Source organism: Lepidochelys olivacea, assembly GCF_965140295.1.
Source record: "Lepidochelys olivacea isolate rLepOli2 genome assembly, chromosome: 11".
In the NCBI taxonomy this organism is placed as follows: domain Eukaryota; kingdom Metazoa; phylum Chordata; order Testudines; family Cheloniidae; genus Lepidochelys; species Lepidochelys olivacea.
This window is the reverse complement of record NC_140421.1, coordinates 65,750,422-65,764,359: the sequence shown is the minus strand read 5'-3', so window position 1 is coordinate 65,764,359 and position 13,938 is coordinate 65,750,422. Positions and strand designations below refer to the sequence as shown.

Below are 13,938 nucleotides of genomic sequence, written 5' to 3'. Positions count from 1 at the left end.
CTTTACTTCAATGGAGTGATGTCAATTTACACCATGGGAGGACATGACCATCCTCTGGACCGTGTTTTGAGATCCTGAATACATAATTGCAGAGTATTCTAATTACAGCTGTGGCTGTAATTTCCTAGGAAACAGTGGGGGAAATAAATTGGTTCTGTGTAAACACAGGAACTTGATATGCATGAGATTTTTTTTAAATGAAACCAGCAAACAAAGGAAACATGACATGGAAGTTAGAGAGGAATTACACATGTGGGGTAATAATGGAGTTTTGTAAGTACCCCTCGAGAAGACATGCTCCTCTCTGTTCCTTTATTTCTGCTTAGCTAGAATCCCAGCTCACTTTCTGGGCGGAAACAAAAACTACTCAATTAAAAATGTACAGCTTGTCAAAGAAGCAGAACTCAGGGGAGGTGAAAGCATATTTCATAACAAACGCCTTGTATGTTTCTGCCCAGCCTCTACTTACAAGTGCTGTGTACTAAAAGTTTCTGGTGCCCTCTTGTGGTTCAACTGCAGTAATGCAACATGTATCCAAAACGCAGGCAACAGAGCAGACAATAATAACTCAGCAACAAGGTTCTGCTGGCCTTGTAAACCAGGAAGAGAAAGCTGCGGTCAGCAAAAGGCTGAGACTGATATACAGCCTGGAGCTTCGATTTACTGCTATCTATTGTGGTTCATTTTATATGGTTTAAGAAACCGGAAGATTTATATTTAAATGTGTTGGAAATTATAGCTGTTCTAAACTGAGGAGGAACAGCGCGTGAGAAGAAAGGCAGACAGCTTAGAAAGCCATCAGCCAGTCAGAAATGCACTGTTTGGCTCTCCGGTGTAAAAAGCCAGGGAGAATCTATTGAGAGTATTAGCTGAAAGGTTAACCATACCCTCGCTATGCAAATGTAGTCTCAGATCTCACATTTTGGGGGAGGGTTAGCAAATCCTAGCTTTGAAACTACATCAAGGACTTTCTAAATCCAGGTGGGATTTCTAGAACCCCTAAGATCAGCTGAGATGGACAAGATGCCTTTACTCCTAGAGCAGCGCTCTTCAGTGCAGTTGCTGCTACATGGGCAGAGGTAGCCTCTTAGTGTAATACATTAGGGTTTAAGATAACTCAGGCTGCACTGAGGACTGACATCACTTTTCGGCCTTGCTCGTGTTTGTGCACAAGCCTGCAGCTGGTTTCCCAGCTGTGTGATGCCAAGCAAAAAGGCTGTATCCTTAGAGAAAGCTGTTTGATTTCCTTACCTGCTGAGTTCCTTCAGGCTTTTCTCCATGTTCACAATATCCCGCATCTTATAGATGAACCATCTGTCAATGGCTGTGAGTTTGTGAATATCATCCACGGGGACGCCGTCGGACAAGGCCTGCCAAAGAGAGGAGATGGTAAGTCAGACTCGTTAACAAACACGTCATAAATATCTAATTTGCCTGGAAACGTGTAGTAATTATTCCTCATCTCCTATTAACATCAGCAAGACTTTTGCCTGAGCAAGGAGTGCAGAATTTGGCTCCCAATGAAGTCTTTGCCCAAACTCCAATTGACTTCAATAAGGACTGATGCTGGTTGACACCTGCTGTAACTTCATATGCTATGTATGCTTCATGCTCTCTCTTTATATATACATATATATAGCATGCTCATCCCCTGCTGCTGACTTCTCATCTGTACCTCTTATTACCAAGGTCCTGCACATTCCGTAGTCCTGTGGTCTGCTAGAAGCAAATGTCATCAAAGAAAGGTTTAGGTTTTCAATGGTTGAGAAACTGGCTGCTTTTGAAACTGACTCTGATTTATAATTTAAAGATAGATTGGCTCAGAAACCCTGACCTGAAATACCCCTGAACTATGGAAAAGTTCACATCCAGAACCAAACTTTGCAGCCGTGACACCACTCTGGTTCTTTCTCATTCTGAAGTAATGCAGGCTTCATACTTTCCTGGACATGCTTAATTATGTGGTTTTGGTTTTTGTAATTTATTTTTAGCAAACCATCCACATTCACTGGGTAAAAAGGAAACCCAGTCTATCATCCCAAAGGCAATGGATACAGTATTTTGTTTAAAAATCCCCAAAGGTGAATAAAGTACAACTATAAGAGCTGAATATTAATCATTATTATGATGTGGCGAAATATTTAACTCTTTTTTCTTTTAAACATTTCTTTTTTTTTTAATAAAGCCCATTTCCCTGTGACCATTTCACAAACGGGCTACATCATCTTAATAATCTTCTCTTATTATCTGCTCCAGATACATCTAATTTATGAGGGCCCCAGCATGGTGCCAAGATTGGCTCATGACCTTGGCTCAGTCCGAAGTTCCATCGGGTTCCACATCTCTCCTGTGTTTGTCTTTTGACTATAGTAGAAGAACACGGGTAAAGGCAATAGCTGTCAATGGCATCTGAGCTCTCGCCTTTTCCGACATAACAGGCATCGTATTCATCACTCCAACAAACAGTGAAAAACCTTGACATGGGGCAGGGAGGGGGGGAAACAGGGAAGGCATCTGATGAGACGTGACTCAAACAGAGCTCAGTGGTAACAACGACTAGCGGCTGGTCTTTTAGATGTCAGAGAGCTGGTTAGGGATTTCTGATCCAATCGATACCAGCTGTCTGAGGGGTTAAAGAATATTACACTCTACTACCTCAACCAACACAGTCTGGTAACTATAGTCAACAGGGTAGATCCCATAGCCTCTGTGTCCTTCATTACCTTGGCCATTGCATAGACTCGAATGCTGGAGGGGTCAGCCAGTTCTTTCTGGAGATCCAAGTTGGCCGGCCACTCTTTATTCATTGGCAGCCGTGATGTGAAGCCATCCACAGACGGGTGGCACATTCTCAGGGCCTTCTGGAAGCACTCCTCAAAGGTGCGCCCAATAGCCATGACCTGTAACAAAGAAATCTCTCACGTTAATGTGCTGAGGTGTTGCCCCTCTCAGTTATTCAGATGGCAATGATGCTTATTAGGTAAGATTAAAGCCTATGGGAACATGCTACGGGACACAATGAACTGACTCGAAGGAAGATTACTGTCTCGGAGCTTTCAAAAACCACCTGTGTTATATGACGGGAGAATCCTGTAAAGTTGGAAAAGCCTCATGCAGATGGAATTTTAAGCCTTAGGAGTGGGCAAAGGCAGAAGACTACACTTCTTCCATTGAGCCCATGTCAAACCTTAAGTAACTATTATAGTATGTTTCTGTTCAATGATTATTTCACCTAAAAAAATGATCCCATTCCCAAGTTCCAGTGAGTCCATTCCGCATGGAAACTTTGCAACTCATTCCAACGTTCACATGTATATTTCACCAGAAAGCAAAATCTTAAAAGGACACAAAAATAATCTGAAACCAAATGGGGCAAAAGTGTCATGGGAAAACTTTCTCCCCTTTCACACAGCTCCACTGTTCCGAGCCTTCCGCCGGTCACTACAGAGCTCACCAACAGTCAGGCTGAGGCTAGCCAGTTCAACTAAGAAAAACCACAGTGGTCTACAGTCTGGTTACCGGCACAGGCCTAGGGAGAGGACTTAAGCTTTACCATGCCAGATGCAGTCACAGGAGACACTCTGACTGAGAGGGGTCTCTTTGAGAAACAGCTCCTCTGCTCTGGGGGTTGGTAATTTCTTCTTTGTCTGTATCAACAGTAAATTGCAATACTCTCTCTACCATCACAGCTCAGCACACCCCATGCTAGCTGGGGAGTATGAAGCCAAAGCTCTGTCTATTCCCCATTTCTCCCATTGTCCACTGGCTGCTGGCTTGAACCCAAGGTCCAGGTAGTCTGGGCAGGAGAATACGTGGGTGCGGGGGGTTCTTATCCTTCCTTATTTCCCCATACCTGTGGATAGTCCAACTCATAATGCAGTTCAGTATTCATACAGTGGGACACTCCAGAGTATAACCCTTTATTAGCTGGAGTAAAATGTGCAAAGTGCATGTATAACATGAAGTCACGGGGCATTAACACCATAAATATTTGCAGGGACCTTCTGTACCACACATTATTAAAAATACAATCACCCTGGCAAGGCTTTCCTCTAGAGCTCTAATTAATCCTTCCCACCGTGCTGAGGGTGTGCTCTTTGAGCGAGGAGGAGTGGATGTTTGTAAGGCCTCACTTGTCAAAATAATTTAGCAAGAGAGCTTCTTGAAAAACATTAGGGGGAAAAAAAAGACAGACAACAAAGTACACAATTAATTATTTTGCTTTGGATAACTGATGAGTAATTAGCTAATTAAATGGATAATTTACCCATTTTGCTTCATTTCATTCCTCTTCAAAAATTAGCTGAAGATGTCACATTGTTCTCACCAGTCTTAAATTCAGATTTTAAAAGTCATTGCTGTTTTGTTCCTCATTTCCAAAGGCCTATCCTATCTATTTGGAGGGGGCAACTAACTGTCTAAGACAAAGCAATTTGACCCTTTCAAGAGGAAATCAGGTGCTGCGTTCTATTTTCAGGTGCAGTATCAGGCTAGAAAGAAGGTGCACTTTTTTAACAGTGAAGGTGATTGACCACTGGAACAGCTTCCCAAAGGTTGTGGTGGATTCTCCATCATTGGAAATCTTTAAATCTTTCAGAGTAGATGTGTAGTGGGGCAGTTTCCCCGCTCTGGGCTGACTGGGGAGGCAGCCACAGCTGGGGCCACACCCCAACTGGGCCACACCTGGCCCTGTTGTGGGGGCTCAGGGAGGAGCTGGGTGGGTCTCTCTCTAGCTGTGGAGGGGGAGGGACCTCGCTGTCTGGGAGGTCAGGGTACCGGGAGCAGAGCAGTGCTGGGGAAAGGCAAGAGGAACTGGGGACCTCCAGCCTGGCAAATACCCAGGCTGCGGGTCTTGCTAAAGGCCAAAGCAGGTACTGGGGTTGCAGAGGGGCAGCCAGGGATTAGGCAGAGGCAGCTGGTCCGATCCCCTTGCCAGTGATGAGTGGCCTTTACAGACTGCAGTTTGCCCCAGTGAGAGGGGGCTAGCTGATAACTGGCTGTAGCCACTGAGGCAAGGCAGGGGTAGAGGGTTGGGGGTTCCCCTGGGAGGGGAGACCCAGAGAGTGGAGGTACTGCTGGGGCAGTAAAGGGGCACCGGAGTCCAGGAGGGACGCAGGGGCCTGAGACAGGCGAGACACCGGCCACCAGGAGGTGCTCCGAGACTGAAGCGCTAATTCCCAGATGACCAGCAGGAGGTGCTGCGTCGGTGAGTCTTCGCTTCACTCTAGGATGTTTTCAGCAAAGAAATGCTCTTGTTCAAACACAACGATTGGACCTGAAGCAGGAATTAATTCAAGGAAGTCCTATGGCCTGTGTTATGCAGTGGTCCCTTCTGGAATCTACGAATCTCAAGAGTGGCCTACCATGCTATTGCCTAAAATGGCCTTTACAGTCCCAAATCACTCTAATTGAAAAGGGTACTGGATACAGCTCAGGCGATTTGAATAAGCTCTCAAAAGATCAGATGTTTATCCACACCCTCTGAATTAACTGGGGCTGAAAAGCCAGGCTGCACATATTTGGAAAACAAATTTTCTACAGCCATGCTAGAAACACCCCAATGGTATTTCCACAGGGAACCAGAAAACGTCCAGGAAGGTGAAAGTGAACAAGTATTGACCAATAAATGGTAATAAAACTTTTACAAACCAAAGACAGTTTGAGGTTCAGGACAAGTTTGCTTTCAGTTTAGGGTGATTTCTTCTCTCAGTTCTTATTTTATTTCTACTGAGTTCATTGATCCCCAGTCGACCTTCTGGACAGCAACCCAGCATGGAGATCATGCAACAGACATGTTAAAAATGTCCCAATTTGGTCGCTAATTTTGCATTCAAAAGACATTGAAGACCCAGTGAATGAATGCTAGCTGTTAGCTAACTCCCTGATTAGTGGGCAAAACCTTGTTGACTGATGTCTCCATGGTGTCATGTTCAACCACAAATACACACAACACTTTTGTAACTGCAGTGGATAACTGGAACCAAATTGCGAGTGCATAACTAGCGTCTGCTTTTAGAAGAGCGGCCCTTGAGGTTCTAAATCCTCCTCAGCATTCGTTTGGCTGGCAGACTAGAAAGAACCAGCATCCAGAGAGTAGACAAGGGAGAAAAGTTAAATTTCATAGGAGACAGAAAGGAAATGGAGAGAATTTCTCCACACTCACCTCTCCCACGCTCTTCATGGAGCTGCCAATCTGGCTAGAGGTGCCCTGAAAGCGGTCCAGGTCCCAGCGAGGTATCTTGGCAACCATGTAATCCAGGCTGGGCTCAAAGCACGCAGAGGTTTTTCCTGATACTACATTCTTGATCTCCGGCAAGGGGATCCCCAGGGCGATCTTGGCGGCAATAAATGCTAATGGGTACCTGGCAGAGATGAAGGAGGCAGGCGTTTTTTAGTATCATGGTTGGTACTGTAGAGGGCAAGGAAATCTATAACCCTCTGAAGCTGCTTTAATAAAAATAGTAACTGCAGTCTGTAGGGATGGCGCTCCACTCCTGGCACATGGTATGTGACTGCAGCTCACTGGAGAGCAGCAGTAAGCTCGGCTACAGCATGTAGATCATAAGGGGCATGTACAGAGCGCTGGAGTAGGAATCAGCTATTAAGGAGGAAAGATGGTCTGTGGCTCAGGCACCGGATTGGGACTCAGGGGATGGAGGTCAGCTCCTGGCTCTGCTACAGAGAGCCTGTGTGACCTTATGCGCGGCACTTAAACCCTCCATGCCCCAGTTCTCTAATGTAAAATTGGGATGATGAGAATAATATTTCCTCTCTCCCACCCTTTGTCTGTCTTGTGTCTTTAGCATGTAAGCTCTCTGAGCATGGCCTACATTTTACTATGTGTCTGTACACGTCTAGCTCCATCGGGCCCTGATCCTGATCCTCTAGGTGCTACTCTAACACCAACAATTAACAAAAACAGAAAGGTTTACTTCTGCCTGGGGGAGGGAATGAAAAGCCCACATATGGGGGAGCAGGGGTTATACTATAGGTATGTGCTTATATAAGTAAGTTTAGCACTGAGTGACTTAGGTTGGAACATGGACTGGACAATCATTAAAAGCTGGCAAATTGACTATCCTCTGTGAAATCTTTGCAACACCTGAAAAGTTTGGTGTTTCACTGCAGTTAGGCAGCTCAAGAGGGAAAGGAGGAGGAGGGAGAGACACGGAGAGTGAGTGCTATGGGAAAGCGGACACTTTACAACAGGGATGAGCGAGTGCCCTTTAAACATAGTCGCAACGCAAGCATATATCTGCATAACCTACAGTGAGAGTCCATCTTATTTCAGCAAATAAGGGCAACTGAACATCTTAGATCAGTGGCTGGACTGTAGCAGATCAGTGCTGGGATTAGTGTTTATCTGCATGTACTAGAAGCCAAATGTTTATGCTCAGAACAGAGGAGCCTTTGTGTCAGTTTGGAAGGAGCCAGAATAGCCTTTGCAGTCGTTCTTCAGCCAGCTCTGTGGTGGTTGTTGGAGTAGCATGTGGCATTCTTGCAGCCTGAGTGACTCCAGCGCAGAAGGAAAGCTGAATTAGTAATGTCCACTCAGCAAATGAAAGCGAAAAGCAGATTTCAGTCTTTTTAGGTAACAGATGATTGCCCCAGTCTGCTGGGGAACATTGCTGGACTCGACGAGTCAGCATGATTGACGTATTTCTTAAAAGCCCCAAAGGTACCCTTAAATTCAGAGCTAAATTCTCCCATCAGTTACCCTGGGCAGTGTCCTGGGCTTTCAGGGGGTTGAAATCAGCGAGATTGGACAGGTCTAAATGGGGGCAGAAATCAGCCCAAAAGCAACAAGGGCTGGTGATAACTGGGCAGCGAAATTGATATAATTCAGTCTGCGGAAACCAAGTGATTATAAATCATCCAGCAGGATTCCCTGTTGCCCGAACGTTTGCCACGAACGTCATCTTGCACAACTTTCATCTGACTCAGAAAGCCTCGTTGGCTGGGGTAGAGGTTAGTTTATTTCATTATAACAGGAGTGTTCTCATCTTTAAGAACTGCCTACTTGGAATCACCACCAAACCATGGAACAATGATAACTGCAGAGCAGCTGGAAATGCTAATAACTGAATATGAGCTGCTGGAGTACCTCTTCTGGCATGTGTTCTTTCATAGACGGTAATTGACAGCAAACCCATTCAGGCCATTATTAATTCTTATTATTATTTATATTGCAGTTACCAACTAGGGCACCATTGTAATAGGTGCTATACAAGCACATAACAAAAAGACAGTCCCCATCCTAGAGAGTTTCCAATCCAAATTCCTCTTCTCCATACAGGTCACAAAACCATTCACTCTTTCACCAAAAAAGGAACTTTTGTGGGCATAGGTTAATATAAGATAATGTATGCCCTCAAGCTAGCAGACTGAAGGAATTCTTTAGCTCTCTGACTCTGAGCACTTCACAGATAGTCAGAGGCAAAAATCCAAACTGGGATTTTGTAGCCTTCTGTTGAACAACACCCTGGAGGAACAGTCCTCTCTCACATTCCTATAATATTTGTACAAAATGCAGAGGTCCTCATTAGCTGCAAAAGCATCATCCAACCAGTCACAATCCACACAGCACCATTCTTAGGGAAAAGCCCAATTCTGCAGTGTTTTTCTCATGTAGCCAAATGGGGACCAAGATCTAAACACCAAACCCATTTCCATTTGTGAATCGCCAGGACTGGAATGTCCAGAGTAGGGTTCTAAAGCAGGTGGAACAGGTTTTACAAGCTGGTGCCTTTTTATTTTTTTTTTGAGAATCAAATGATGGTTCAAATTTAAGGAATGCTGGGTGCCCTCAACTCCCCCCGAAGCAATAGGAGATGTGGGTACTCAACACCTTTCAGGATTGCAATGGTAGATCCCTCGTTGCAAAGCTTTCTTTGTTCTGTGTATGCCAGGCTACTATTTTATAGACATATTTACTGCGACACAAGACAAAAATGGATTTGTGTCACTGAGAAGTCGGCTAACACAATGAAATCAATCAAATGCTTGCTGTCACTTATTACTGTCTGTCTCCAGTTTGCTACAGGGCTTCAACAACTACAAGAGTTGTTGAGAACTGTAAATTAAGGACTAATTTGCACTTCTCAACAGAAGCCGCAGAGTACAATTAAGAAGCCAATTTTAACCAGCCAGATTTGACCATCGTTATCTCGATTAGTTTATGATTAGCCAACAAAACAAAGACAGCTAGCAAGACCATTTGATTCAATCTGGCAGAGAGCTCATTAATAACCAAGTCCTTTGCGTTCCAGAGATGATTTGAAGCCAACGTACCGATGCCAGAGAATGTACTCTCTAAAACCAGTTACTAGGTCCCCTTCCTGAGAGGGTTTCCATTTGTAATACCCTAGTTCCCTGCCCCTTTCCCCTACCCTAGCTTTTATTTCCTGCCTTACCCTGTGGCCTTGGATGCCAAGGCAGAGCTTCTGGAGAGTCTGGCATTGACCTCAATGATGCAGTACTCCAGGGAGGTAGGATGCAGGGCATACTGGATGTTGCATTCCCCCACAATGCCCAAGTGTCGGACGACCTTGATGGCACTTTCCCTCAGCATCTGAAATTCCTCGTTGGACAGTGTCTGGCTGGGAGCCACTACGATGGAATCTCCTGTTTGCCAGAAGGAAAAACACAATAGTTTGATGGCGATAAATTCTGGTCATGTCTCTGCAAACCTACTGCGTCTTACAAGTTTTGAACACCAGGTGTGATGGAAGATGCCTGTTTTGGGGCATTTCAAGGCAAGGGACAGACTATGTTATCGTGTGAAATAAGAGACAATAGGGACGGACTTAGGGTATTGAAAAGTGTGTTCCATCATATCCAGTAGCACTTAGATCTGCTAAGTATTCGACATCCTCTCTCTCACCAGCCAGGTAAGTGTATTATCTATAGTCGGCAGAAAGACATTATATGAAAATGCTGATCTAAATGCAATCTACGGTGAGCTATAAAGAACCTACCAGTATGAACTCCCATAGCATCAACATTTTCCATATTACAGACGGTGATACAGTTGTCAGATGCATCTCTCACAACTTCATACTCTATCTCCTTCCAGCCAACAACAGACCTCTCCACTAGAATTTGGTTGGTTACTGCAAATGCCTGGGGAGTGGGTTGAAGAATCAGTTAGGGAAGACAGACAGCAGGGGGATACAAAGGAAGAAATACATTTTTATTAAGCACACGTAACTGAACTGGACCCATTCCTGTATTTAAGGCTCTGCCACCACTGAGTGACTCTGCGCAAATTATTTCCACCCTCTGTGCCTCAGTTTCCCCATCTATAAAACGTAGGTGAAACTACTGGCTTCCTTTGAAAAAAACTTTGAGACCTACTGATGAAAAGCACTATGTAAGAGCTAGGTATTAATTATTATGTGACAATTGCCCTGTAACTTTTATTTTGCATTAGCCTCATTTAAATGTCATGGAAACAATGTGATTGGATACAAAAGAAATGAGGACCTTTGGCCTAGCAACAGAAACAAGAAATATAAATTAAAATAAAAAAAAATAAAGTGCCACTTCTGCAAACACACACACGCTTAATTTTAGGGCTGCGAGTAGCCCCACTGACTTCACTGGGACGACTGCTCTTTGTCAAATTAAATAGCGGACGAAGCAATGGGTGCTTGGACACACTGCTGAATTAACAACACTATTAACACCGCTAGTTACTGTGACGTACTGACCAGAAGCAAGAGTTATGAATTATTCTAAAACTAACCCAGAAAACATTCCTGAGTTGCTAAACGGGTACAATCCAAATGGATACACTGACATTAATATTAACTCTTATACAAGGGGTTAGTTAAATCTCACATGGAACATAGAAAATAACACACACATTATCAGACCATCCTTTCCTCTGCCTCCTTTTTTCCCTTAATTTTGCAGCCAACGTTTAAATTACTTAGTGTCACGGTAGCCTGTGAACACAGTTGAGCCACAGCAGGGCCGCCTGATGGACCACAACACTTGATAGGACAAGGAAGTCAGCAAACCTGCTCTTAAACCCATCAGCCTAGCTCCTGCTCCGACCACTAGGCATCACCACCCACATCTCAGTTCGTGACACTTAGGCCATGTCTACAACATGTAACATGATAAATGCCAACTATGTTATAACATATTTGTATCTTGCGATGGGGCCTTAAGGCCTCACGCTGTGCCCACTGGTATCAATGGCACTGCCCCCATTGACTTCAGTAGCAGAGGACCTGGGCCTTTGACAGCCACTGTTGTCCTCCAGCGTCAAACACCATGGAGCCCCAAGCTTGCTGGCACTACGGTAATGTAGACTAATATTAATCACCCGTTTTCACATAAAAGCTCTTATTTGCATCAATGGAATTCCCTTGCACAGAATCACAGACAAACAAGAACCGAATAAAATTAGACTCGTTTGCATTGGGAAAAGGAGTCTTAAGGGCAATATAACTGAACATTTTCAGATATTGCAGGGAATGAAGACAACAGAGTTTGATATAAAAAAAAAATGTTCCTTGGTCGAGTGTTTACAACCTTGCACTCCCTCCTTTCTAGCAGTAATTCGTCTGCTTTTTCTATTCTATTCTATATAGGTTTTTAATTCCATGCTCATCTCCATCGTATCTGAGAGCCTTCCAATAGTAAATTAAACAACATGACTACCCATCTGTCATGTGGTGTTTGTTCTCTCATCCTCTCCCCAGAGAAGCATGTGGAGTGGAGTGTCTTGTTTTGGTAGGGCTGGTTGGGTTTTGTTGTTGTTGAATATAATTTATTACTGAAGTCCAAAATAAACATGAAATGTTTGTATCCGAGTTCATTTACTTTTTTCCGCTAAATATTTTTAATCCATTCTGATGAAATGGAAATGTGTCATCATAGACATGTGTGATATTAGTAATCTACCTGCTAATTTACCTCTTTGTCCTAATGAGTCTGATGGGTAAGGAAAGCATTAGCACATTCTGCTTAACTAAGAAAAAAGGAGATACTCCTGCTCATGCTGGCTCCTCAGTTTAGATCTTTCTCCAGGGCCCCATGCCTCATAAAAACGGCAATGCAGTGAGGAGCATCAGTGCATTGTGTCAATCAAACTCCAAGGAACACAAGGCCAGATCCCCCACTGTTGTAAATGGGCAGATGCCCACTGATTTCAATAAAGTTACACCTAAGGTTGCCAGGCATCCAGTTTTCGACTGGAACGCCCCATTGAAAAGGGACCCTGGCAGTTCCGATCAGCACCGCTGACTGGGCCGTTAAAAGTCTGGGTGGCAGCACAGCGGGGCTAAGGCAGGCTTCCTGCCTGCCATGGCTCCGCCTAGCTCTTGGAAGCAGCAGCATGTCCCCTCTCTGTCTCCTAGGCGTAGGAGCAGCCAGAAGGTGCCATGCTCTGCCCCCACCCCAAGCACTGGCTCCATAGCTCCCACTGGCTGGGAATCACGGCCAATGGGATCTGTGGAGGTGGCACCTGCAGATGGGGCATCACGCAGAGCTACCTGGCCACACCTCCAAGGAGAAGCCAGAGGGGGGACATGCCACTGCTTCTGGGAGCTGCCTGAGGTAAGTGCCACTCAGAGCCTTCACCCCTCAACCCCTCCCATGCCCCAGCCCCCTGCCCCTGATCTGATCCCCCTCCCACACCCAAACGCCCTCCCGGAGCCCACACCTCAAACCCCATCCCTGCCTCTGCCCTGATCTCCCTCCCACCCTCCGAACCCCTCAGCCCCATCCCGGAGCACCCTCCTGCACCCCAAACTCCTCATCCCTAGCTCCACTCCAGAGCCCACACCCCCATCTGGAGCATCTCCCCCCCCCCGGGCACTCCAACCCCCGTCCCAGCCTGATGAAAATGAACGAGTGAGTGAAGGTGGGGGAGACCAAGTGACAGAGAGAGGGGGGATGGAATGAGCAGGGACAGGGTAGGGGGTGGGGCAAGGGTGTTCGGTTTTGTGCAAGTAGAAAGTTGGCAACCCTACCTATACCGTGTGCACCATCAGGTCCCACTGTACAGGATATTCTAACCTGGAGCATAGTGGATTTTGTTGACTTCAGGACTGCCTACACTGTACTGCTCTTTGCTTTAATCACTAATCTAACCTTTGCGTCACAGAGTCCTACTTGTGCTGTTCCATGTTTTAATCTAGTTAATTATCCCCATCAGAGCAAATGAAACATGAGACTGAAATTATAGAAAAAAACACATCACGTTAAACTAACTGGTCCTTGATCTATATTTATCTTTGTTAGGATTCCAAGTGTTTGTCCTAGATGTTAATACTGAGTTTCCAACATTTGGGTCTTGGCAGGCTAAAATACTTTTTAGAGAGTAAATTTTAAGCTTTTTTAAAAAAAATATTCAATAATATTAGTAAAGCTGGCTGGGAAAAAATATGAAGATTTTTTTTAAACTAAAAAACAGCTTTTTAATCAAAACAAAAATTTTCATTGTAGTCAAATTGTTTTCCTGTTTTTCCATGGAAAATCAAAAACCCAGGCTTTCAAAAATGGAACAATTTTAACCCCAACCTGAAAAATGTTACCCACATTTTCTGCTTTCTGGTTTGTTTTTATGGGAAATTTTTAAAAAATGCTACATTTCCTGTGGAAAAATTATTGACAATTTTTGTCCCGCTCTAGTGAGTACAAAAGATCTGACAGGCAGGTTCCTCACAGGAGTCTGGCACCGCACAAATTTCACAGTTCAGAACCAAATACAAAAATGTCCTAATCCTGTCAGTCTCTCTATTTCTGGCCCTTAGTTATAGCTAAGCTCAGTGTAGGCTTTTACTTTCTCTGCATCTTCCCTGTGACTATAGCTCCTGAGAGCAGAAGAAAAGAGGCCATTATATTGCTTTTTGACCAAAACTGCTGAAACATTTGTTCAAATTATGAATAATTTCTGGCAGAATTTAACAGCCATGAACAATG

At 44.5% G+C, this 13,938-nt stretch overlaps 1 protein-coding gene across 1 annotated transcript in view; it reads right to left on the bottom strand.

Moving 5' to 3' along the window:
* Positions 1-13,938, bottom strand: part of CPS1 (carbamoyl-phosphate synthase 1) — a 129,860-nt gene that overhangs the window by 58,833 nt on the left and 57,089 nt on the right. The window contains exons 17-21 of the mRNA XM_084643769.1: positions 9,978-10,122; positions 9,414-9,624; positions 6,164-6,362; positions 2,724-2,900; positions 1,252-1,370 (exon numbers count right to left, since the gene is read on the bottom strand). Coding sequence (XP_084499895.1) covers positions 1,252-1,370; positions 2,724-2,900; positions 6,164-6,362; positions 9,414-9,624; positions 9,978-10,122 — 851 coding nt within the window. The remainder of the gene's footprint in view (positions 1-1,251; positions 1,371-2,723; positions 2,901-6,163; positions 6,363-9,413; positions 9,625-9,977; positions 10,123-13,938) is intronic.